The sequence below is a fragment of the Strix aluco genome, chromosome 22 (genome assembly GCF_031877795.1).
Source record: "Strix aluco isolate bStrAlu1 chromosome 22, bStrAlu1.hap1, whole genome shotgun sequence".
NCBI classification, from domain to species: domain Eukaryota; kingdom Metazoa; phylum Chordata; class Aves; order Strigiformes; family Strigidae; genus Strix; species Strix aluco.
Genome location: NC_133952.1, coordinates 7006298 through 7028563, shown reverse-complemented (window position 1 = coordinate 7028563; position 22266 = coordinate 7006298). Strand labels below are relative to the sequence as shown.

The 22266-nt window shown below is 52.8% G+C and overlaps 1 protein-coding gene and 1 long non-coding RNA gene across 2 annotated transcripts in view; one reads left to right on the top strand and one right to left on the bottom strand.

The window, feature by feature from the left end:
* FHAD1 (forkhead associated phosphopeptide binding domain 1) overlaps positions 1-19687 on the bottom strand; it is a 24688-nt gene extending 5001 nt beyond the window's left edge. The window contains 24 exon segments of the mRNA XM_074848030.1: positions 413-515; positions 517-566; positions 981-1086; positions 1409-1568; positions 2406-2521; positions 2935-3016; positions 3904-4129; positions 4363-4452; positions 4669-4776; positions 5883-6020; positions 6338-6408; positions 7856-8051; positions 8427-8579; positions 8930-9013; positions 10195-10302; positions 10769-10873; positions 11271-11336; positions 12723-12853; positions 13664-13787; positions 15210-15440; positions 15696-15787; positions 16950-17220; positions 19053-19259; positions 19467-19687. Of these exon segments, the coding sequence (XP_074704131.1) occupies positions 413-515; positions 517-566; positions 981-1086; positions 1409-1568; positions 2406-2521; positions 2935-3016; positions 3904-4129; positions 4363-4452; positions 4669-4776; positions 5883-6020; positions 6338-6408; positions 7856-8051; positions 8427-8579; positions 8930-9013; positions 10195-10302; positions 10769-10873; positions 11271-11336; positions 12723-12853; positions 13664-13787; positions 15210-15440; positions 15696-15787; positions 16950-17220; positions 19053-19259; positions 19467-19562 (3114 nt within the window). The 5' untranslated portion in view covers positions 19563-19687.
* Positions 16890-22266, top strand: LOC141933402 (uncharacterized). The gene is made up of 2 exons (XR_012626078.1): positions 16890-16985; positions 20644-22266. It is a non-coding gene; the product is annotated as an uncharacterized LOC141933402 (long non-coding RNA).

The following is a 22266-nucleotide window of genomic DNA, read 5'->3' as shown; positions in this document are numbered from 1 at the left end:
GGGGCCATGAGCTCTACAAATTCTCCAGAGACCTGCGAGCGGGATGGTGTGTGGCTCTGAATGGCCACATCAGCGTTTTTCTCTGGCATTTTGGGCTACCACTGAGCATTTACTGTCTTCTACACACAAATACTGATACACTTTGAGCCTGTGTTTATACAGAATCTCATGCATTATTCTCTTTTAAACTACACTCATCCACACAGACACTTGCATTCCCCTATTCCAGCCCCATCCAGCTGGCTACATCATGACAACCATCCAAAAATCTGGGACGGGCCAGGCCCATCCTCAGCTCTGGCCTCCATGGCCCCACGGCACTGCACGGCAAGAGGCGGTTTTTGCTGCCGAAGCGCGGCTTTGGCTGGGCTGCACCTCCCCATCGCTGTGTGCGGAACAGGACAGGCGATACCTCCCGCTCGTCATCTGGCTCTGAGTCACCGCTTGGCCCCCACACACCCAGCCTTCCGCGCTGGCAGGCTGTCTGCCACTCTTGCGGGACAGGCTGTACAATTTCTACAGTCCCTCCATCTGCTGCTGCAACCACCTTTGCGTTCTTCCCATTTCTAGCACCAGGGAAATCAAAAGGGGATTCAGCACTAGAGAAAAAAAAAAAGAACATTTATTCTGGTCCAGCTCCTGCACATTCAACTGCTTTGGGTCGCCAGTATAGCCACAGTGAGGTTGGGGAAAGGAAGGAACGCTTGCACATCTTTCCTGCTCTCCCTTCTAACTGGCAATTATCGCAGCCATTAGCACACACACCACTTCACAGTTTGGAAGTGCTGCACAAACATCAGCTCATTAGCCAGCTGCAATGCCTGCACAGCAGCGTGGCCACACGGCCACCCCGCAGCCTTCAGCCAGCTTCAAGCAGATACGAGGCTTGGCTGGGCATTGCCACGTCTCGCCACGATGCCGAGAATCTCCGTGTGCGCGATCGATACTCTCCGCAGACCCAGACCTCCCTGTGCACTTACCCTCTTGGAGGCTTCACCCCCTTGCACTGGTGTCCCAGGAGCATCCTCCGGCTTTTCCGCCGTTTCTCGGGAGGCATCCTGTGCCTGGCTGTGGGCTTGGGCTTGCCTGTGCCAAGAGACAAGACTGCTGTGGGACACCGTGACAGATGAAAGTTGCCCAAACAGCTTGCAGAGAGCATCACCCTGGGCACCCACTGATGACTACCACGGCGTGGGTGGGAACATTCCCTTAGTTACACGTCCACGGGCATGAGCTCCGCAAACCCCCGTTTCAGTTCACGTGGCGCTTCCATAGAGACAACATGGCTGAGCTCCATTCTGATGCTCTCACACACGCCTTCTGCTCCCGGGGAGACACCTAAATGCCATCGGCTGCTGGCAATCTACAGAGCAGCTTTTTCAAAGCATCGGGTCACAGTGGCATGTACCTTAACTCTTCAGCCGCTGTTTTCAGGGCTCGATCCTTCTTCTCCACGAGGCTGGACATCTGGGATAGCTTCTCTCTGAGCAGGATCAGTTCCTGCTCTTGGCGTTCCAGCCGGCTCAGATTCTGCTCCAGTTCCACCTTCTGTTCCTCGCTCAGCTCCCCTAGGCACACAACAGCTTTGTGGGTTTCTGGCCATCTCATCACCCAGCCCCGGGGGATCTGCGGTTCTCAGCAAAATGACAACATTCATGGATGTGTCCCCTTTTCCCAGAGCACCCCCGTGGGGGCTGCCAGCAACACCTGAGCTTGTCCCTGCAGACCCTCGCCCTACCCTCAATAGCAGCCTTCAGATGCCAGGCTGTGCCCAGAGACCTCACTTTCCTAATTCACAGCGCAAGGCCAGTCTCTTTGCATGGACATACACTCCAGAGTCATCACTTGCTACGCCAATTTTCCTTCAGATTAGAGAACAACGGGGTCGCCAGCATTTTCTGACTTGCAGACTTTTAACTCCTTACATTTCTCACAGCCTCAGTCCCCACGGTCACGTCGCACCCTTACAGGCAGTGAGAGGAAGCCACAAACATGCCTCAGTTCTCAGGCTCATTTCTGCCCACTCTGCTGGGTACTCCCCTAAAGCCTCCCCAAAGCACAACCATGCCCACTGAGAAATCCCAGGCCAGGCTCTGCCAGGCTACTGGCTTCAGACACCTCAGGCTCAAGGGAGCTCACCAGTGGGATTTTGAGAAAGATGGCCTCAGGTCTGCCCACCTGGTTACCCTCACTCACCATCATGGTTATCGCTTAGCCGAGGACAGGGAGGAATCCACCTACACAAAGAGAATGGTCCACCTGCTCTGCCCTGAGCAGGGCAACAGCATGGCTTTAGGACTGTGACATCTATTTCCCATCACCTGGATGTGCCCACCAGTACCTTCCCTTGTTACTGCGTGGAAGAGGGATGGCAAGATGGAAACCAGCCAGTACGGTTCACCCACCTCTCAAGTCTGACATCCTGGCTCTGGTTTCCACAAGCTCTTTGGTTAGCCCGGAGATGATAGCCTCCTTGGACAGGAGCGTGCTCTGCACCGCCACCAGCTCCTCCCTGAATTTCCTGAGAAAGATAATTGCCAGTCCGACAGGTCATTTCAAAGACTCGTTTCACAGAACCTGTGCATGCCTGCCTGAGCCGTGTCTCATGATTAATAAGTACACATTACTTTTTCCACCACCTTTCAGTTCCCTAGGTTCATGCCTGCGGTGTTTGGAACTTGCCAACTCACTCTGTCTTACCCGGAGCCGTCTGGATGGGACGGCAGATCACTCACACACTGTTCGGCATCACTTGGACACTATATGCACTTAAGACCATCTCAGCCTAGTGAAAGGACTCTCCTCACCATCACAGACATAAAAGATCTTAGGACAAGTTGCTGTCAGGTCCTTAGTCTTCCTTAAGCTGCCCTTGCAAGAACTGCTCTTCTCCAAGCCCTCTGACCAAGACCACCACCACCAAGAGCTGCTTACCTCAGACAACCGTGGCACTCGGCGGCAGGAAAAACCTCCAGACAAGCTCCCGATGTTGACTGGCGGGCATCACCCTGAAATCCTACAGAACACAAGAACAAAGGCCAATTACTTCTTTGTAACGCATACACATTTGGCCTGCTTGCTTCTGCTACATATATCCTTTCCTTCACAGAATCAGAATCACAGAATCATTCAGGTTGGAAAAGCCCCTTGGGATCATCAAGTCCAACCCTCAGCCCGACTCTACAAAGTTCTCCCCTACACCACATCCCCCAACAGCTCATCCAAACAGCCCTTAAACACACCCAGGGATGGGGACTCCACCCCCTCCCTGGGCAGCCTATTCCACTCTCTGACCACTCTTGCTGTGAAAAATTTGTTCCTCATGTCCAGTCTGACCCTCCCCTGTTGCAGTTTAAAGCCGTTCCCTCTTGTTCTGTGACTAACCACCTGTGAGAAGAGACCAGCACCAACCTCCCTACAATGTCCTTTCAGGGAGTTGTAAAGAGTGATGAGGTCTCCCCTCAGCCTTCTCCTCCTCAAACCAAGCAGCTCTGAAGGCTGAGGACCATCTTTTTGGGAAACCTGTGTCTCTTAGGCTCCAGTTAAACAGTGCTTAGACAGTTCCTTACACCCTTCCCCTTGGGTCACTTATGCCTGGGTGCAGCCCAAAGTGCTCCAGTCTCATTGTTTCAGAGGGCCAAGAGCCCTTCTCCAGTGGGAAAGCCCTGTCTGCAACCATGTCTATGACTCACACAGTTCCCAAAGCCACAGAACAATATACTGCAAGCCCCTGTGAAATAGCTTCTTCAGGGACTCGTGGAGCTCATCCTGCATGTCAACGTCAAACCAACATCTTACACGACACTTTCCGTAGCAGCGAACGCACTACTCCATCTCTGTATAAATTTCACGTTGACTGAGAAGGTGCTCAGTGCCGAGTCACCCCACACAACCCTTACCTACCTTTCATTTTTTCTACGAGCGCTGCATTTTCTTCCTCCAGTTTCTTTTGCTGCTGCTTGGCCTCCAGCAACCTGTCCTCTAAAGTCACAATCGTCAGAGAATGCTGCTTGCTTTGCTCTTTATATTCTGCTATTTCTTCCTGCAGTTTCTGCCTCTGTAACTCAGTCTCCTCCTGCATGGTCCTGAGCTGCTCATCTCGCGTGAGTACCTGCTGCTGTAACGCCAGCTAGGAAACAAGAGGTGTGATCTTGGTTGGAAGCGTTGCACGTGTTTTCCTTTGGGAATCAGCATCATCCGGCCTGGCTAGCGGGCAGAAGGACAGAGGGAAGGGAAGGATTTCAGGGAGTGGGGAGGCTGCAGGGCCCTGTCCCCTCCTCAGCAGGGACTGGGGAAGGCTTATTCACCGAAACCACATCTATGCCACGTCCTCTGCCTGCACACAAGGGTTGTAGGAACTACCTCTCGCCTTGCAGCTTCCTCCAGCTTGTGCACAGCTTCTCTCAGTCTGCAGTCTGTAACCTCCTGCTCCTCCAACTTCCTTGATATTGCCTACACGAGGAAATCAGCAGTAACTGAGAAGTTAACAAGCTTGCAGGGATCCACCTTTGTCTCTGCAGATATGCATCTATGTGTATTTGTGGGGAAAAAACCCACAGTCCACTGGATGACCCCTGACCAAAGGGACCACCATGCTCCAGAGCACTTTCAGATTTCTTTATTCCAAGTGCGAGCAGTTCTGTTTTACCTCCCATGTGTGCCACTGACCTCAGTCATGCTTCTCAGGTGGCTCTCCAGGTCTCGGATCTTCTTCTGTTCTTCCTCCACAGACTGCTTGCACTTGTCCTTCTCCTTGGCAACAGCGCTCTCTAGAATCTGAGAATCGACAGCCCACAGTTTCAGCACAGAAAAAAAATCATATCGTTGGGCAAAAGACCTCGACTCCAACAAGGAAAGCGACCAGGAGGGTCACTGCTCTGGAGCAGGGGCACATTATGGGAGAAAAGCTTGGCAGGACACAAGGCAACTCGATGAGGGAGGGGACAAGAGCACCTGGGGAAAGGTACAGCAGAGACCAACGAGGAGGAGCTTTGCTGCTCCTTACCTGCCTCCTTGGAAAACTTGACACCAGGAAACAACCATTCCCAAAGCAACAGACACCGAAGCATGCTAGAAACTGTCCGGCAAGACCACAATGATACGCTGCCCCCGTCACAACACACAGACACAGCAAAACACCTACTCACACCTTGACTAACTATGTCCCACACCAGCACTGCCGGCTCGATGACCGGGGCTTTCCCCGGACTGAGGGTGACCTGGCAAGAGCCCACAGAATCACAGAATCATCTGGGTTGGAAAAGACCTTGAAGATCCTCCAGTCCAACCATTGACCTAACATTGACAGTTCTCAACTACACCATATCCTTCAGCACTGGGTCAACCCGACTCTTGAACACCTCCAGGGATGGGGACTCCCCACCTCCCTGGGCAGCCCATTCCAACGCCTGACTGCCCGTTCTGTAAAGAAATGATTCCTAATATCCAGCCAGCCACCCCCCTGCTCCTCAGGGGATATACTTTTCCAGCCAAAACAGACCTAAAAGGAGTTCAGCGTGAGGAAAGGAGCAAAAGGCTTGCTAGGAAGCCAGCCTGCGCTCGCATTCCATTTACTACAGACCGTGCCACGTCTCGCTAAGCTCATGCATCTGGATGATGCTCCTTGCTTGCCGCTTTCTCCCAGGGATTGAGTGGCAGCGGCGCATCCTGCCATTAGCCACAGATGCTTTCCAGTTCCACCATGGCTACTTTGGGGAGTTCAAAACATCAATATACGAGGATAGCTGATATCCAGGCTCTTGGGACTGCGCTGAGACAGTTCAGGGCTAGAGACTTCTTCCTCTCACTAGGCAACGCTATTACAGGCACTTATTTTTCCTGCCTAACAGTCGTTCTCCTAACAAACCACCACACCATCATACCTCTTTGTTCTCCTTGTCTTTTTCTGAGATTGTTTGCTTGATTTTTATCTGTAGGTCTTGCTCGTGTTTTGCTTCCAGCTCCTTCACGTGCTCCTGCAGCAAAGCTGCCTGCGACTCCTGGACCCTCTCTAATTGGGCCTGTGGGGAAACGGCAGGTACTGAGGTGTTAAAGGAAGCGTGTTGGGGCAGAAATAAACATCCTGTGTACCTTCATCCACAAGCAATTCAAAAAAGAGACATACCCTCCATCCTTGCCACATTAGGGGTACGGACACTGACACACTGACAGTGGGCTCCATCTTCTCCATCCCCCTGTGTTTACTGCAGACCCAGGGACCTCTGCTACTCTACATTCCCAATTCGGGTCCCACACTGGCTCGCTTAGGGCTACCATCGTGTTTACTGATAGAAAGATCCCAGATCAACTCCGCTGATATACATACGCATGTTTTTACCTGTAACATCCGATTCCTCTGTGCAGTTTCCTGACTGTTTTTCAGCAGGCTCTCAAGAGCAGCCAACAGCCCTGCAAAAGCCAAGGGAATCTCGCTGTCCGGGGGGCTCACGCAGCCCATGTTTACCACCTGGGGCATCCTTGGAGGCCTGGGGAGGCTGCTTGCCTCCTTGCAAAACTTGTTTTGGTCACTGTTGACCTTCAACCTGGGCACTCAGCCCCTCATCTGATGGGGGAGGTCCCTGTTCCTCCATAGGCAGCTGGGAGAAGGGACCACCACTAACTTCCCACACAGTCACCCCCCGGGGCTCACTGGGATACCCAGAAAACACACTGGACGGAGGTTTCCCTCCCAAGCTGGGGCAGCGGATGTGCTGTTCTCAGCTTTTGGGGAAGGAAAGACCCGTGGGCAGCTGTTCTGCCTTGCACCCAGAGACCCTCACAAGCCTCGAGACCCTCACTAGCCTCTTGCTATGGGATTCAGGCTCAGAGATCACCTCGGAAAAGGCTCCTAGGGGCCAGCTGAGGGTTTTCACTCCGCACTTACTGGAACTCCAGCATATTCCCACCCTTGGGAGATCACTGCTATTGCTGAGACATCTCTGGAAGGGAACTTGACTGCACACACAGCCCAGATGCCTGTTCCCACCAGGAGACTTGTTTTCCTCGTCACACTCCATCACCCATTTTTGCTGCGTCACCCCGTCTTCTCTAAGCCTGACGCTTCTGCAAGAGCTGAGGATGGCTTGTCGCTGCACGATGCTCCCGGTGCTATAATTACCACTCTGCTAACCAGGGCGGCCTCACAGCTCCTCCTGCGCCCTCGCCAACGCCGCTGCACCCTGCTGCCACCCAGCACACAGCACATCCTGCACCCCTGTGCAGAGCTGCCGTCAGAGCCACGCTTGCCCTCCCACGCCACTGCCAGAGCCGTTACCCCTCTGCAGCGACACTCTGCAACGCACAATGCTTCGGCACAGACCTACATTTCTACAGCTGCCGCGTTTCCCATGCACTGTTCACCTCAACTTGGTTTTGGCAAACTCCACGCAGCAATCGCTCTGCCGCTCCGCAACAGAGATGGCACAGGAAGGGGAAGATAAAGTAATTTGTAACCTCCCGACAAAGGGGTTCAGATCTCAGCCCGCACCACGGCCACAATCGTGGCCAAGAAGCCTTTCCCACATGCCACCAAGGCAAAAGCCACTTTGAGCGAATAACCACGATACCACTAGATCCAGTCCACAACGTGCAGACATTGCATCCACTGAGAAACCCCCCGAGCCCTGTGGGTGCCACTGGCTGCACGGGGTGACTGGGGCCGCAGAGGCAGGGAATAAGCACACATGCTGCCTGAGCAGGTTTTCTAGTTGCCCAAACTGCCTGAGATTTGCACCAACATGGGGGTCTGGCATCCCTAAGCAGGGGCTCATGCTGGACTTTCTCCGTGATAGCTGGTTAGCTAGGACATCCTACCTGGAGCAGGTTTGTTCCCAGGGACCCCCAGTGGGACACAGACCTTTGCTGGAGGAGTGCATTTCCATCCCCACGCTGGCCAGGAGCTGTTCTGTGCCCTCCAGCCAGGACAGGGGGATGTGCACCATTTCCACCACCACCATCCCGATGGCTGAGACGGAGGGATCCAGGCACACTGCCTCCAGCCTCCCCAGCTCTCCTCGCAGGCTCTCGCTGCTGCAGGAGCTCCTCAGGCAAGCCTGGAAGAAATACAACCCATGAACAAGCTAGGCTCTGCAGTCAGGGGGCTTCTGGGACTTAGCAAGTCACACAACATCTCTGAAACAGGGTACAACCACGTGAACACTTTGGTACCACACTTCATGGGTCAAGGTCTTTGGTGGGACCAGCTCTGGGCAGGCCCAGAGAAGGACACACTTCTACAACACCTCCTATTTCTTTCCAACCAAAACTTTTTGGGGCTATACTCCCCTCTTGCTGATCTGGAGAGCTGTGTGCTGGTTAGCACCAAAGCACAAGAGTATCTTTTCTCTGACCTATCCTGAGGCCAAAAAAATGCCCTGTGCCGCTTAGCTCCTGAATGTCAGTTAGCCATCAGTATTTCAAGGACTGACCTGGAGCTCCTGCAGGGATTTCTTGAACACCTCAACATTTGCAGACACCTCCTTTTCCTTTGAGATCCTGGAGCTTAATTCCTCCTGCAGACATTTCTCTCTCTCATGACTGTGTTGGTTCTCATCAGAAAGCTGCCTGACCTTCTCTATCACCTGGCAAAAGCAAACAAAGAAAGAGGAGAATAAGGCACTGTATTAACACGCTTTTCCAGCTGAGGGACCATAGATTGTCTCAGCGAGCAATGACTGAGACTTGCTGCAAACTGGTAGCCACATCAGACTTCTGGGCTTCTCCCTGTTGCAGCCCACCGACTTCATCCAAGCTTTGGGGGACAAAACACATCAAGGAGCAGTGTCATTAACCTGGGATAGCTGCAGCACAACTTATGATCTGGACAAGTTTGGCTGCTATTGGCATTACTGTGCACGGTGCTATGGCCAACTTGAGCCACGCTGAGCTTTGGAGGCACCGAGCATCTCTGTGTGCTGGCACCCAAACTCACCTGCTGCTCCGTCACGGCTTTCCCTGCAACTCCCGCTGCTGCCGGAGAACAGACTCGCATCACTTGGGTTTTGAAGGACCCCAGCTACAGCAGAGATTGACACAGGAAAACAAAAATCACTGATAGTTGATATCAGCTCTGTTGGTCTGCTCTACCCATCGCTCTAGCTCACGCACCATTTTCACCTTGGCGAGGGTTCCCTGACACCCCTGCTCTGACCCTGACGGCTCGCACCCCGCTGGCAGCGAGGCACTGTGGTTAATCACATCCACGACATTGCCTACGAGGTGTGATCACCAGCACCACGCACCGGGGAGGCTGTCGGCTCCCCGCCACCAAGGGCGACGTGACCCCTGAACATCTCCTGCTGCCCTCCTTCTGCTGCGGGAGGATTACGATGACGGGGGGCCGGTGTACATCGCAAGGGACAGACCACCTGAGCCAGGCAGTTGCTCCATCCCAGGCTCCAGCGGGGATTTCCCATGGCTGACACCTATTTCTTCCTGTGAAACAGCTGGGGCAGGCTGGGGACAGCTGGGGATGTCACCCCCTCCTCTCTGCAGGAGGTGACAACCATTCCTGTCAAGGTTAGCATTTAATGCTTCTGTATCGCAGCTGGTGCTGGCTCCTCCTGGGGCTTCCACAAACGGCTGCCCCTGTGCTAACCTATATGGCAGACCCAGAAGTCCTCATCTGCCCTTAAAAGCTTGAGGCTGCCCTTCAGCTCCACTCTGCACAAAAACCAGGGTTATTTTCCAAACATGTTCATCAAACCACTCATAGCTTTTTTCTGTTATTTCTTTTTTCATGGACTGGGTTTCCCAACAAATTCACACTAGCAAAACTGTGTGTTGCAGTTTAATGGGGGGGGGCACAACTTCCTTGTGCAAAGCATGGATTTATCCTGGTGATCTAGCATGATGCTATTCTGCAAAGGGCTGTCTCTGCCCGGAGCAGCATTGCCGAGGCACGGAGGAGGGTTTGCATGGGTCCCGGACAGCATGACTACGATTATAGAGAGTATAGTGTGTTTCTGCATCCTACTAAAGTCACCACATCTTCTACAACGCCGACACAAATCCTGTGGATAAGCCTATTCCACTGCACCCGATGTCCAGTTAAGCCCCGTGCTAGGGTTTGGTGCTCAGGACTCTGTGTTCCCTCTCCCGCACTCAAACACGATGTCCTTCCCCATGGGAGAACCCGTACTTTTGTGCTGCCTGCAGCCCAGACAGCAGGATGCTCCCGTCCCTGCCTCTCCCTACCTGCTCCTTGGCCCGCCCCAGCTCTGCTCGCAGCAGGCGCTCCCTGCGCCCCATCTCCTCCAGCTGCAGAGTTTGCCTGGCACAGGCCTCTCGCAGCTCCTCCTCAGCCTGCAATGACGAGAGCATTTGCACATCAAAGCGATACCCAAAAATCATGCCACAAGCACTTCTACCCCAACTATCCACTATTTACGTCAGATGACTTTAAATATAGCTTTGAAAGAGCAGGAGACCGGCAGCAATCCTTTTGCAGGGGGTGGGCTCGCAGCATCAGACCCTTAGTGCTGCTCGTGGCCTGGGTTTGGTCCCCAGGACACCATCCACCCATCCATGGATGCCTGTCCCCAGGACACCATCCATCCATCCTTAACACACCGCTCACATAGGGCAGTCTGCTACCCGAGTTATCTTCTTCCCCCGGGGTCCGTGGCGGAGCTCAGCACATTTGGAGCCCCTGCCCGTACAACGGGGCTTGTTGACCTCGTCCCACACCTCTGCCGCCCGTGCCAGGCAGCCGAGGTACCTGCCGTGCCCTCGCCAGGCCGTGCTGCAGACCCCACAGCCGGACGGGTACCTTGCCTTTCTCAGCCAGCTGCTTTTGGATGCTCTCCTGCTTGGTGCAATACTTCTGGACTTCTCCCTGCAGCCCCTCCACGTCGCGTTCCAGCTCCCTGATGCGCTGCAAGAGCCCCAGCACAGCAGAGAATCTCACCAGAGGAGCTGGGCATTGCCTCTCTGGAGGACTTTAACTGACAAGCAAGACATTTTCCCCATTTATCCCATTTTGTTTACCCTGGAATTCTCTTCTAACCTATATTTACTGCAGCTTGATTGGCTTTCAAGTGGCATTTCAATCTTATTTCTGACAGCATTCTCCTGCATTGTAATGCAGTGTTACATTTTTTGCAGGAGTTTACGCTTCTCCGGTTCGTTATGCACAGTAGGTGCCTTCTATTACAGGAGCCGGATTCAAAACAACTCCCTTCAAATGCCCAGTTAATTATTCTCTTGATGATGCATTCCCGCAGCCGCTGCTCTCCCGCATGCTCCATCACCCCAAATGACTTGAGACTCACTTTTAGGCACGCCATTACTTCTCTCTCTCCAAGTTCATGCTTCAGTTCCTCTTTAATTCTAGAGCACTAGAATGAATGGCAACCAAGGAAAAAAAAAATCATCAGGGCAGGCAGATCATTTCTGCAGCAAATGTCAACATATACTTCACTAAGTGCTCAGATACCTAATGGGTGGCTGAGTGCCCATGATGGAGCCATCAAGGCACTGAGAGCACAAGAGTATCTGCAGCTGGAAATGCTCATATTAAAGCATTGCCTGGCTGAGAGAAGGACAAACATCTTCAGGGAGTACCTGACAGAGAGAAATTCCTCTGGCCTTTGAAATGGTATAACAGGCATGGGGGAAAAGGATGCAGGAAAATAAATGCTTCTTCAGAACATCCACAGTAAGCTGAACATGACATGAGCAGACATTTCCAGGCTAATCATCACTGTATCAGACTGTGCCTTTCAGTTCTGTTTCAGGGTATTGGTGCTTCAGAGACCGACCCTGTCCTGCCTACCCTGAGCACCCGGGTGCCTCTCCCACAAGCCTGCCTGCACCACCTCCCACCTCCCTCTGGGGCTTTCCACATCCATGGAGTGGGGAAAACCACAGAGGGATGCTCTGGGATGTGCTCTCTTCCTCGACACGAGCGCTGTGGGCCACCAAGTGCCACCAGCCACCCAGCAGGATGCTTCTCCTCCCGTACACAGCAGCTTGAGTGCTCATGCATATCCCCTTTCCGCGGGTTAAAGGGCTGAGCCTTGGCAAAGCGGGGCACAGCATTCATCTCCAGAGAGCTGCTCGGGGCGGGGATGCTGGGCCAGGTACAGGCTGGCAGGTGTGGTGACCCCTGCCTGCACCCCAAGGGTCCCACACATCTTTTCCATGATTTAAAATTCACAGTGAATCACTGAAATCTGCCTGTACAGTGCCCAGTCAGGCAGCCAACACGCAGCGCCCACTCTGTGCTTAATTATGCAGACGATGCAGCTCTGCCAGATGCAGAGGAAGCTGCAAATACAGAGAAACAACCTGCTGCACCGGCCGCTTTCTTTAAGGGACAAAGCAGGCTGGGCCGCAGGGAGCCACACGAAGACGGGGTTTCCATGGCTCCTCGGGAGGATCTTGGCACGAGTGCTTCGTGCGTACAAACAGCTACTGTGCTCGCAGCAATCCAGGGCACACAGTACCTGAATGCAGAACAAGGTGGGGGGGGATCCGGCTGGGGAAGGTGACACCGCTCTGGGGACATCACACGACACCTCGGCACAACCGTGGCCCCGTCCCAGAGGTACGGCTCTGCAACTTGTATTTGCATGCAGCCAGGACCCTCACATCACAACTGCCCCCATAAACAGCCACACAAATAGCTGCTACGCGCCTTAACAGAGAGGAGTGTGGCCCTTCTCAGCGTTAACCCTCACGTGAGACTGTAAATTACGGAGCCCGTCATTAGGGATGTTGACCTTGGCAGAAACGACTGCTAGCTGATTGTCCTTCACTCTGTTTTCCTTCTTCATTTTTTCAACGTCTTCCTTGAGTTGCTGGATTTTCTGCTCCTTACTGGCAATCTCCCTTTGCAGGCTGGTCACTAGACCTGTAAAACCAGCTGTGGTGAGAGGCTACCCAAGCACAGCCCTGCAAAAGCCCTCTAGCCACCTCCCCCTTTGACAAGCATCGGCCTTGGACAGCTTTTGGCACGCCGCGCTGGCCATTGCTCTGTGACAGCATCACTAACAAGCTCCTCGGGGCCTCGCAGCACATGCTCCCTGAAAGATGAGCAGCTCTTACAGATCTGTTTTTGCTGCCTTACTATGTCAGATCCACGGCTCTGATGCCTCCTCCCTGCCAAGCAGTGATACTGCTCCCTTATCTCGGGCAATGAAATCAAGCAGAACAGTTTTGCTAATCTGAATGCATTACCCAAGCCAATATTTTGCGCACGCACAACATTCCTCGTGCCTGATAAAGGCAGGGATAAAGGCCATTGGAAAGGCTTGTGGTTTGAGGTGGCCTTTGCAGCCAGGTGCAGCCCCACGGCAGCTCGGGCGGGGGGCAGGTCTCCCCCCCTCGGGGTGCACAGCAGCCCATTGACCAGCACTGCTTTCTGCTGGCTCAGAGCCTGCCCTGCAATCAGTGCTCGAGGCTTTTTTCCCTACCAAAGTTCTCCATCCCATCACTCCCTGCCTTCGGTCCCCACACTGTCCCTCACCCCAGGGGCACTTGTCATGTCAGACACCGCCTGCAACTCCCGCAGAGCTTCAGGGCACAGAAACAGAGGTTGGATGATTTCTACAAGCTGCTACAAATCATTTGTTGTCCAGACAGTTTTGCCAATGCTCCTCATTATCAAGAACCAGTCCCAAACTGCTTCGTGCCCCTCCACAGAGCTCCAGGGATACAATACCTGAAGCCAAAGCATGGTCCCTCTTCAACTTCTCGCTTTCTTTCCTCAGCCTTCCAATCTCCAGGTCCCTTTCGTAGAGGGAATGGCTGAAAACCTGGCTTGAGCCTTTCTGCAGGCTGCTGATCTGCAAGACACAGAGTCACCCCCATTCCTCACCGGATCACTTATTAACTCTATTACAGCCCCCTTCAGAGACGGAAATCTGGCACTTCCAGGTCAGTCTGATGGAGTTACTCTTCAGCATCTTTGACTAACTCTCAGCAGTCATTGCTTCGGATAGGACCACCTTAGACTGGTTTTGGCCATTCACACTGAAATCCTAATATAAAAGGCCCATAGAAGCACTGTCTCCTGCTGTCTGCCATGCCAGGAATCTATGGCTGGGGCTGGGTGACACTGAAATGCCTGCAGACCTATCGCCTGCTCAGGCTATATGTATTTATTACCACAAACGCAGATCTGGAGCTGCTAATAACTCACATTCACATTTCTGCTGCAAAGACAGTTTTTGCAGTCCCTACTGGAAATCAGGAGCGGGGAACAGCCTGTGCTATCCACTTTGGCATATCATCACTGCACAGACAGCACAAACACGCTTCCCACTGCTCAAATGACCGGTTTCATGTGGCAATTACTAGAGGGTACAAAAGCGCAAATCTGCAGGCGGAAGATGCTTTTGTCAGAGAAAGGAAAGCTGCTGGGAAGACAGGCACTGCACATCGCCTCATCCCAGTGCAGTAACAGCAGCAATGCTGACAGCACCCCAAAACTAATCACCTCCTCTCCATCAGGAACCTGCTTATCAAAAGCTCCTCTTCACAACAGACAGTCAGGATGAGCACAAAGCATTTCACCGCCTCCGTCAGACCCAGGATTAGATGGGAGGGCAGGATGCCGCTGGGATGGGCTGGCAAAGATGCCCAGCTGCTGACCTGTGTGCCTCGTGTCGGACCGACACCTTGGATTGACCCTTCTCCCATGCTGGAGGTACTCAGGAGGACTCTGTCACTGCCTCTCCAGGACATTTTCTGAGGTCTCATAAAGCGTGGGTGCGTGCTAATGACACATCCCTGGAGAAGAAATATAAGCCTTCTCTCCTCTACCCAGCCACCTATTTTCAGCAGGATGCCCAGGGGCTGCACTGCCTTTGGGATGGGTTTTCCCCTGCAAACACAACCACGCAGTCTGCTCCAGGGGCAAGAGGGGCGAGGGGAAAGCAAGCAGCCTGGCTGCCTGGCCCATGGTAGCCGTGTGTGCCTTTTCCCCCCAGAAGACAATTATGCTTCTGTTTCCCTCCTTGCTGCAGCATTACAGATCCTGCCACAGACAGGGAAATTTATTTCCCAGCTTCTTCAAGGGAAACTTGCACAGAAAGCAAGCAAATGTGCAAAATAAAACCACTGCAAGAAAAAAACCCTGTTCCTCATTTCCCTGGGTTTCAAACAAGCGACCTGTTCCTCCTAAAACCTGGGTGTTAAACTAAAAATACATCTACTACTACCAGAGAGGTATTTTTCCCCTCGGTGCCTCTTAAAGCATTCGGTACCTGTTCCCTCAAGGCTTTGGTCTCCTCCGTTTTGGCTCCCAGCTCTCGGTCGAAGGCGAGCAGCTTCTGGGTCAGCTCTACCTCGTTCCTCGCCGCAGCCTGAGCCAGGGTCTTTGCCATCGCTGCGATCTCATCCTGCAGATTTCTTATCACTGCATCCTTCTGCTTTGATTCTGTTTCCAAACCAGAGGGGCGACCAATTTCCTTCTCCAGGCGCAGAAGCTTTTCACCCTGTGGACAGATTTCAGGTGCCATCGGTCACTCTCCGGTTACGGTGACATCGGGCTGCCTGCTCCGGAGGTACTGACCCGTGGCCATCGACCGCATGGACCTGCTCGCCCTGGTTTCCCACATCCCGCCGTGCCCCCAGCAGTCCCTGCACCCCTCTGGGACTCGCTGTTGGACACACAACCATTTGGCAGGGTTTGCCTGCTCTGCCTGAGAGCAGGACAGCGATCGCATCCCTCACACCTTCCCCAGAATCACCTTCTCCTGGGGGAGGAAATCCGCGTCGTGAGTCCCCAGGGAAGGGGCTGCCCCCACACCGCTCGCACCATCACCTGAGACGCTGGTCGAGACTGGAAGAGATCAAAGAGCACAGCAGCAAATGTCAGCATGAGAACTGGCTGCAGGCAGCAGTGAAGCTTCTTGCAGCATCCCTCTCGCTTGTCTCAAAACTACGCTGAGGCAGTGGCTACAGTCCATGAGCTCAGTTCACAACCAGAGGAGAAACCAACTATTTGGCACTGAAAAGACACCAGTGCAAACAGTCTGCACAACAGAGAGGAATAATACACCTCTGGGAACCAAAAAAACCTCAACGGCAGCAGAGACACAGCCGAGAAAGGCTCCTCTGGTTTTTCAGCATTACCCAGCCCTGCAGAAAGAAGTTACACTTTCTTTTATGGCTTTCTGTGTGTGATTAGCTACGCCCACTGCAATCAGATCCTTTTGGCTCTATTTCCCCAAAATCAGAAGAATATGTGCTAACTTGGAGCTCGCGCTTCCCTCCCTTTACCTTCACTGTAATTTCAAGTTCTGCCTGTCCACACATCTTTATGTGATGCTGCTGGGACTGTGTGGTACTGCCTCTGCGCTGGAGCACCAGCTGTACTTTGGCACTTCACTGTTGACTTTGTACTGCTCACGACTGCTCAAACAACCCAACCCCAAACCAGGAAAACAACATGATTGTGTATCAGGCAATAACAAGCCACATTCATGGCAAAAGTCTCCTTCTCCAGCTGTACTACTGTCCCAGAGCCTTGCCTCTGCTCCACCACTATCTCATACTGTATTTTCAGAAGCATAACAGCTATAGACCTCAATTAAAGTTCCTGTGCTCGAGGCAGCCAGTAACTGCACTTCAAAGGAGGAAAAAACATCACTTCAAAGAGGAGACAGGAATAGGTGCATGAGTCACCAGTGCAGAAAAAGTTAGTCATCGCCCTTCCCAGTCACACACAAGGAAAAAGGAAAAGGAAACGTCCGTCTCAGCTACGAGGGCAATGACATTCCCCTTTGTATGTCACAGCCCATTTCTTAACTGGCCCAAATGCCACCGAGGACCACACACGGTCTCCGATTGGCTCCTCTGAACTCACACCCAGTTGCTGGCAAGGCTCGTCAACGTCTCAGCTCGTCTCAAAACTGCCTCTGCTTGGATCAACCCCACTCAACGCTGAGTTGCTCCAAGAGGACTCCAGGCTACAAACCACCACGTTTGGCAGCGGGGAGTACCTGGCCTCACCGTGGAGATCCTACTGAAAGCGCCCGGTGAGATGGTGGTGGCCGCGCTCCGAGCCCTGGCGCTCACGGGTCGCTTCCGCAGCGGCGGGTGGGGCGTGTGGCCAGCGACTCCGGGAGCCCAGCTGCCAGGAAAGCTGGGGGGATGCTGCCCCAGCAGCAAGGGGAGGCGGGGAGGAGATGCAGGAGTCGAGGGTTTGGGCTCCGCGACCACCTGGAGTTGCCCGGTCCACGTGGTGCGACGTTTCACGGGGGGATAGGAGATCTGCGGTGGGAAAAGGCCACAATATCAGCCAGGTTTTAGGAAGGTTTTTAGCCCCTGATGGAGTGCATGATGTTGTACAAAACCCTGGCACTGAGCTGAGTGGAAGCAGAATTTTAGTCCTTTCCGATTTCCACTGCCCAAGTATCAGCAGGAAGCCCAAATATTTTGCTGAAAGTGAAAGAAATTATTGGGATCTGCTGCTTTGGGAGCTCTTCCCTCTCTCTCTAGATTTGACCACCCTAACGCTGCATGTCATTTGAGACATCTGGAAGCCCTCCTTTCACGCCTCTCCTGGCTCACACACCAGGTCCTACCCTGTCATCTTGCCTCTCACTGCACTCCTGGCTTGCATCACATTTATCAGACCTTACGCTGAGCGTGTCAGACACATAATTAGGACATTATCTGCTATTCTCCTTATGAGCAGAGCTTTCCAGTACGGTAGAGACAAGCCACCATTAAGGTCTCGTACATCAGCTTACACGTAGCCCTCAATTACAAGGGCTGAACTAAACGTCTGCCTACGTGGTCTTGGACCTGGCCTGGATGCAGACCTCCAACACCCGCTGTTATCCTGGCATCCTTCTGCAACGGAGCCAAAGACCCCAGCGCACGCTCCCCTCTACTCCAGCACCTTGTCTTCTCCCAGAGCACGTGTCAGACCCGCTGTTTTTGCTACCGATGCTACCCTGGGCGCTTGCTCACAGCTGGATTCCACTGTAGCATTACGTTGTCCCTTCCTGGGCACTGGTCCTGCGCTCTGAGGCACGGCAGGGATGTGACTCCTACCTCTTTACAACACGTTCCTCTAACAGTACTGAAAATGAGAGAGATCTCCCTGTATTAGACACCACAAACACTTCACAGGGTGCAACACAGAGGTGATTTATGCTCTGCAGTCGGCAGGGTCAGGCTTCAAAGCTATTCCACCAAAGGAGGATCACAGAGCCCAGAGCAATGAAGAGGCACCCGCAGGGCTTCCTCTGTGTCACGGTGCAAAACTGCTTTTCTGGGCACATCCTACACATATAATTTTGAAAATTAAAATGCTCACTGCTCCAGCAGGAACTAGCTTTACCTAACCAGCACTGGCACCCCAGCTGCTCTGGCTTCATCTGCAGCTGAGCATTTTTTAAATTTCTCTTAGCCAAGGCTTTCTGGACAACTTTGGATTCAGCAGCTCAGTTTGCTACACCAGGAATCTTGCCAAGACCTCCAACCCCAGTATCTGGGTGCACAAACTGGCTGACTCCAATTCAGTTTTATTTGTACGTGGGCACTGCTAGAAGACCAGGCAATGCGACTCCCACTACCGGGCACACTACACACACAGTTTTTTGGGACTCTGTCTCAGTATCTATTTTATTGGATTCCTCAAGAGCCAAAACAATACTGGAACTTATCAATCCTTAACTGTATAATAACCCAAAAGCAAAATGCTAGTAAGTCGGGCTGATGGTTGGACTCAATGATCCCAAGGGTCTTTTCCAACCTGAATGATTCTGTGGTTCTGTAAGTAGCTTTTGAGGAAAGATAAAATGCAAACAGAGAAAAAGGACATTTTTCCAGACCTACCTCTGCTCATGTCCAACGTGCTTGTTGGGAAACCTGTCCCGTGCTACTCCTTTTCCCTACTGAACTGCCCGAGTTTCTTCAGCAGAGGGAGCTCAAGCTTTTCATTCCACCCCCCCTCAACCTTTCCGAAGAATCGCCCAGACAAGCCTGGGAGCCTGTTCCTGCTCCCGGGGCCTTCCCTGGGCAGCAGCACCAACCCCTCCCTTCCCTGGGGAGCAGCACCCACCTTTCCCTAGGGAGCAGCACCCCATCCTTACCTGGGCAGCCCCATCCACCACCAGCTCGAAGGATGCTCCCCCCGTGCCGAAGCGCAAGGTGTCCCCCGGAATCACTTTCACGGCCGCATTTTGGACCTGGCAGCCGTTGACGAAGGTGCCGTGGGGGGAGTTGAGGTCCTGAAGGATGAAGCTGTTGTCCGAGGCTCTGAATTCGAGGGCTGCGTGATGATCTGCTACACCTGCGGACTGGCAGCGGGCAATCAACGGGCAAGCAGGGAAACCTGCCGGAAAGCAGCTCAGGTTTTGTTACTCATTTGCCGAACCCCCCTCTCCTTGTTGTGCGTCAGCATAAGCAAGCTGGCAGCCCCCACGCTTTGCACGGACCCCAGTGCATTCCACTCCCTACATCCAAACCACCACCCATTTCACAACAGTCGGCTTCCTCGCCCCTACCTGCAGGACGATGTCGGACCCTTCGTGCCTGCCTATCATCGTGGTGCACGGTTTCAGCTGAACACACCCCTCCGAGCTCCTTAGAAAGGCTTGCATTGTCCAGCTGCTTCCCCTGCAAGGCTTGCATTAAAAAAAAAACAACTCCTCATTTAACAATCCCCCATCCAACACATGCAACAGAGCCACGAATGTCTCAACCAACTCGTGCACTAGAAATTGTACAAAATCAACCCAAAGGCGGCTCTGCCCCGGCTGGCAGCATGGCCACAGCCTTACAGTAGCCTTGGAAACTCCGGCCGCACTGGAGCCCGCTGCTGCCCTCCAGGGTGCGTTTTGTTCTTTGTTTTGTTTTGGTTTTTATCCCTTTTTCCAAGCAACTGGCCCGGCAGCACAACACAGCTCCGCTCCGGCGCTGGCCACAGCTCTCCTTGCCAGTGGGTGACATGCACAGGAACGTTTCCTCACGTATCAAAAAACTCACAGGGGGCCGCACAAGCTGTCAGTGAACATTTTTTTTTTCTCTTTATTACTTATTTTTTATTTAATACCATGCACACATGCACAAACAGGTCTCGCAACCTCAGGCAAGTGGATAAATATTGCCACCTGGTGATGGGGACCCCGTCATCCATCGGCACATTCCTCCATCAACGTGCCTTCATTCCAGGCTGTCACAAACCCTTTTTCAGCAGAAAAAGGGAAAATAACACACCCACCACCAACAACCAACCCCCAGCAGCCTCTGCTTCAGCCTCACCGATGCCGGCAACACATGAGCCTCTTTCTCCCCATCCAACCAACCAACCCCAACTTCCCAAACCTGTTTCCCCTTCGCTGCCGGCAAACAGTACCCCAAATGACAATCCCTAATTAGCACGGGCTCCCACCACTGCACTCTGCTAATTCCCATGCCTTCCCTCCATTGCTTTCTGAGTTTTTAAGCACGTCTTTCAAGCGCGACTGCGGTTGGAGGTGGGTGGGTTGGTGAGCTGGGCTCGAGCACCCGCATCCCCCCATGGGTTTGCGAAGGAGGGAAGCGCATCAGCCCTATATTGTCCCAAGCCACAGCATTTCCCTCAACACCAGTGTTGTGCCATACACAACACGACTATAATCCTGTTGAAAAGCAGCCCAGGCCTGCTGGAAACAAGCCTAAACCTTGCATTTTTGTTAACAGCAAACCTCAAGATCGCTTTTTGGCCCAGTTCTGCTCCTGCGGGTGAGAAACTCCCACATCATCTGGCTGAAACACACGGGAAGAGGAGCACAAATCCACCCTTCGGCCAAACCCGCATCGTGCTGCAAGAGCAGCTACTGCCCCACTGTGCTGCAAGTCAACAGCGAATCCATTCGGATGCACGTATGCAAAACCACAGCGCTTCCCCCTGAAAATAAATTGCCCACCTACAAATATCCTGCAAACAAAGGTTTCCTGCTATTCCCAGGGCTGCTCCGATACTTGGCAGGACCCGAATGCCAACCCCAGACAAAGAGGCTGCTCTGCTGACCGGGGGCACGCTCAGCTGCGCTGTGGCCATTCAGCACCTGCAAACAAACCTACAAACAAGACTGTTGCAGAACAGCTAGCAAGCCCTGCAAGATTTTATCACGCTTAATTTTAAGGCAGAAGCAGCAGATTTTGCAAAGGAGCGCTCCTCTGCAAACCAGAGAGTGGTACTTTGGCACGTGCCCCAGTGCCGGCCCCCGCTGCCAGTGTTTTCATCCCTTCCTTTCCTTCCAAGGGCTTTGCACTGAACACAGCAGCCAAGGTTTTCCAGCCCCAACCCAGCACTGCAGTGATGCTTTTTAAAACTAACAACCACCGGGCTTCCTGGGTTGCGTTAATACCAGGTCCACACACTTTGTGAGTTGCCATTGAACCCAAGTGACCTTCCAGAGACGCCGAGATACACGTGCAACCTTCAACACTGCGTGGGGAAACATCCTGACTTCTCACCTACCAGCGTGTCTTACCTGGGAACAACAGCCGGAGGTCGGTGTAGGGTGTGTGTGGAGGAGACGGCTGGGCGCTCTCCCCTTTCTTCTCCCCCACACTTCAGCAATAACTATTCCCTTACAATTATTACAGTGCCACGGGGATGAGCCATCCTAAGACAGCGACGCTCTCAGCTTTGGGAGCACTCGCACTTCTCAGCATCCCATGTCTCCCTCTGCTTTCCAAATACTGTCACAGGACAAGTATGCAAGTAGCCAGAGATGCTCATTAGCCATTTGGGCATCCTTGGCATAATTACTACATGAGTCACAGCCCGTTTCACTGCAGTCACTGCACTCTGTATCATTTTTCCAGCTCTTTTTCTACATGAGACATTGGAAAAGATGCTTTTGACAGTCTATTTCATTAAACAGGACTTTCTGGCAAAGCAGCTCAATGAAAATTCAACTCCCAACTGCTCAGACAAGAAGCTTCACTTTTATTAAGATTTTCTAAGACAACTGTTAGGGTTGTGTTTCTTCACCAGGGATAGAGGACTTCATACCTTGCCTCCCGCTGCGGGCAGGCTCTTAGGGGTACACACACCTGGAGCTGCACCACCTTTCCAATCCCTCAGCAAGAACCACATGGGACCCTGTTCCCCAAACCCCTCCACCTGGGGTATATTCTTCTACTCTTTTTTTTTTTTTATCTTCAGTAAAGGAGTCCCTTATTTAATGAAGTTATTTGGCCCATCTGAGATCGTGCCTTGGGGCACAGCACAGTGAAATTCCTGTGATACAACAACTTAAATTAAGAGAGACAATATGAAATAATAACTAACAAAAGAAACTGTTACATGGA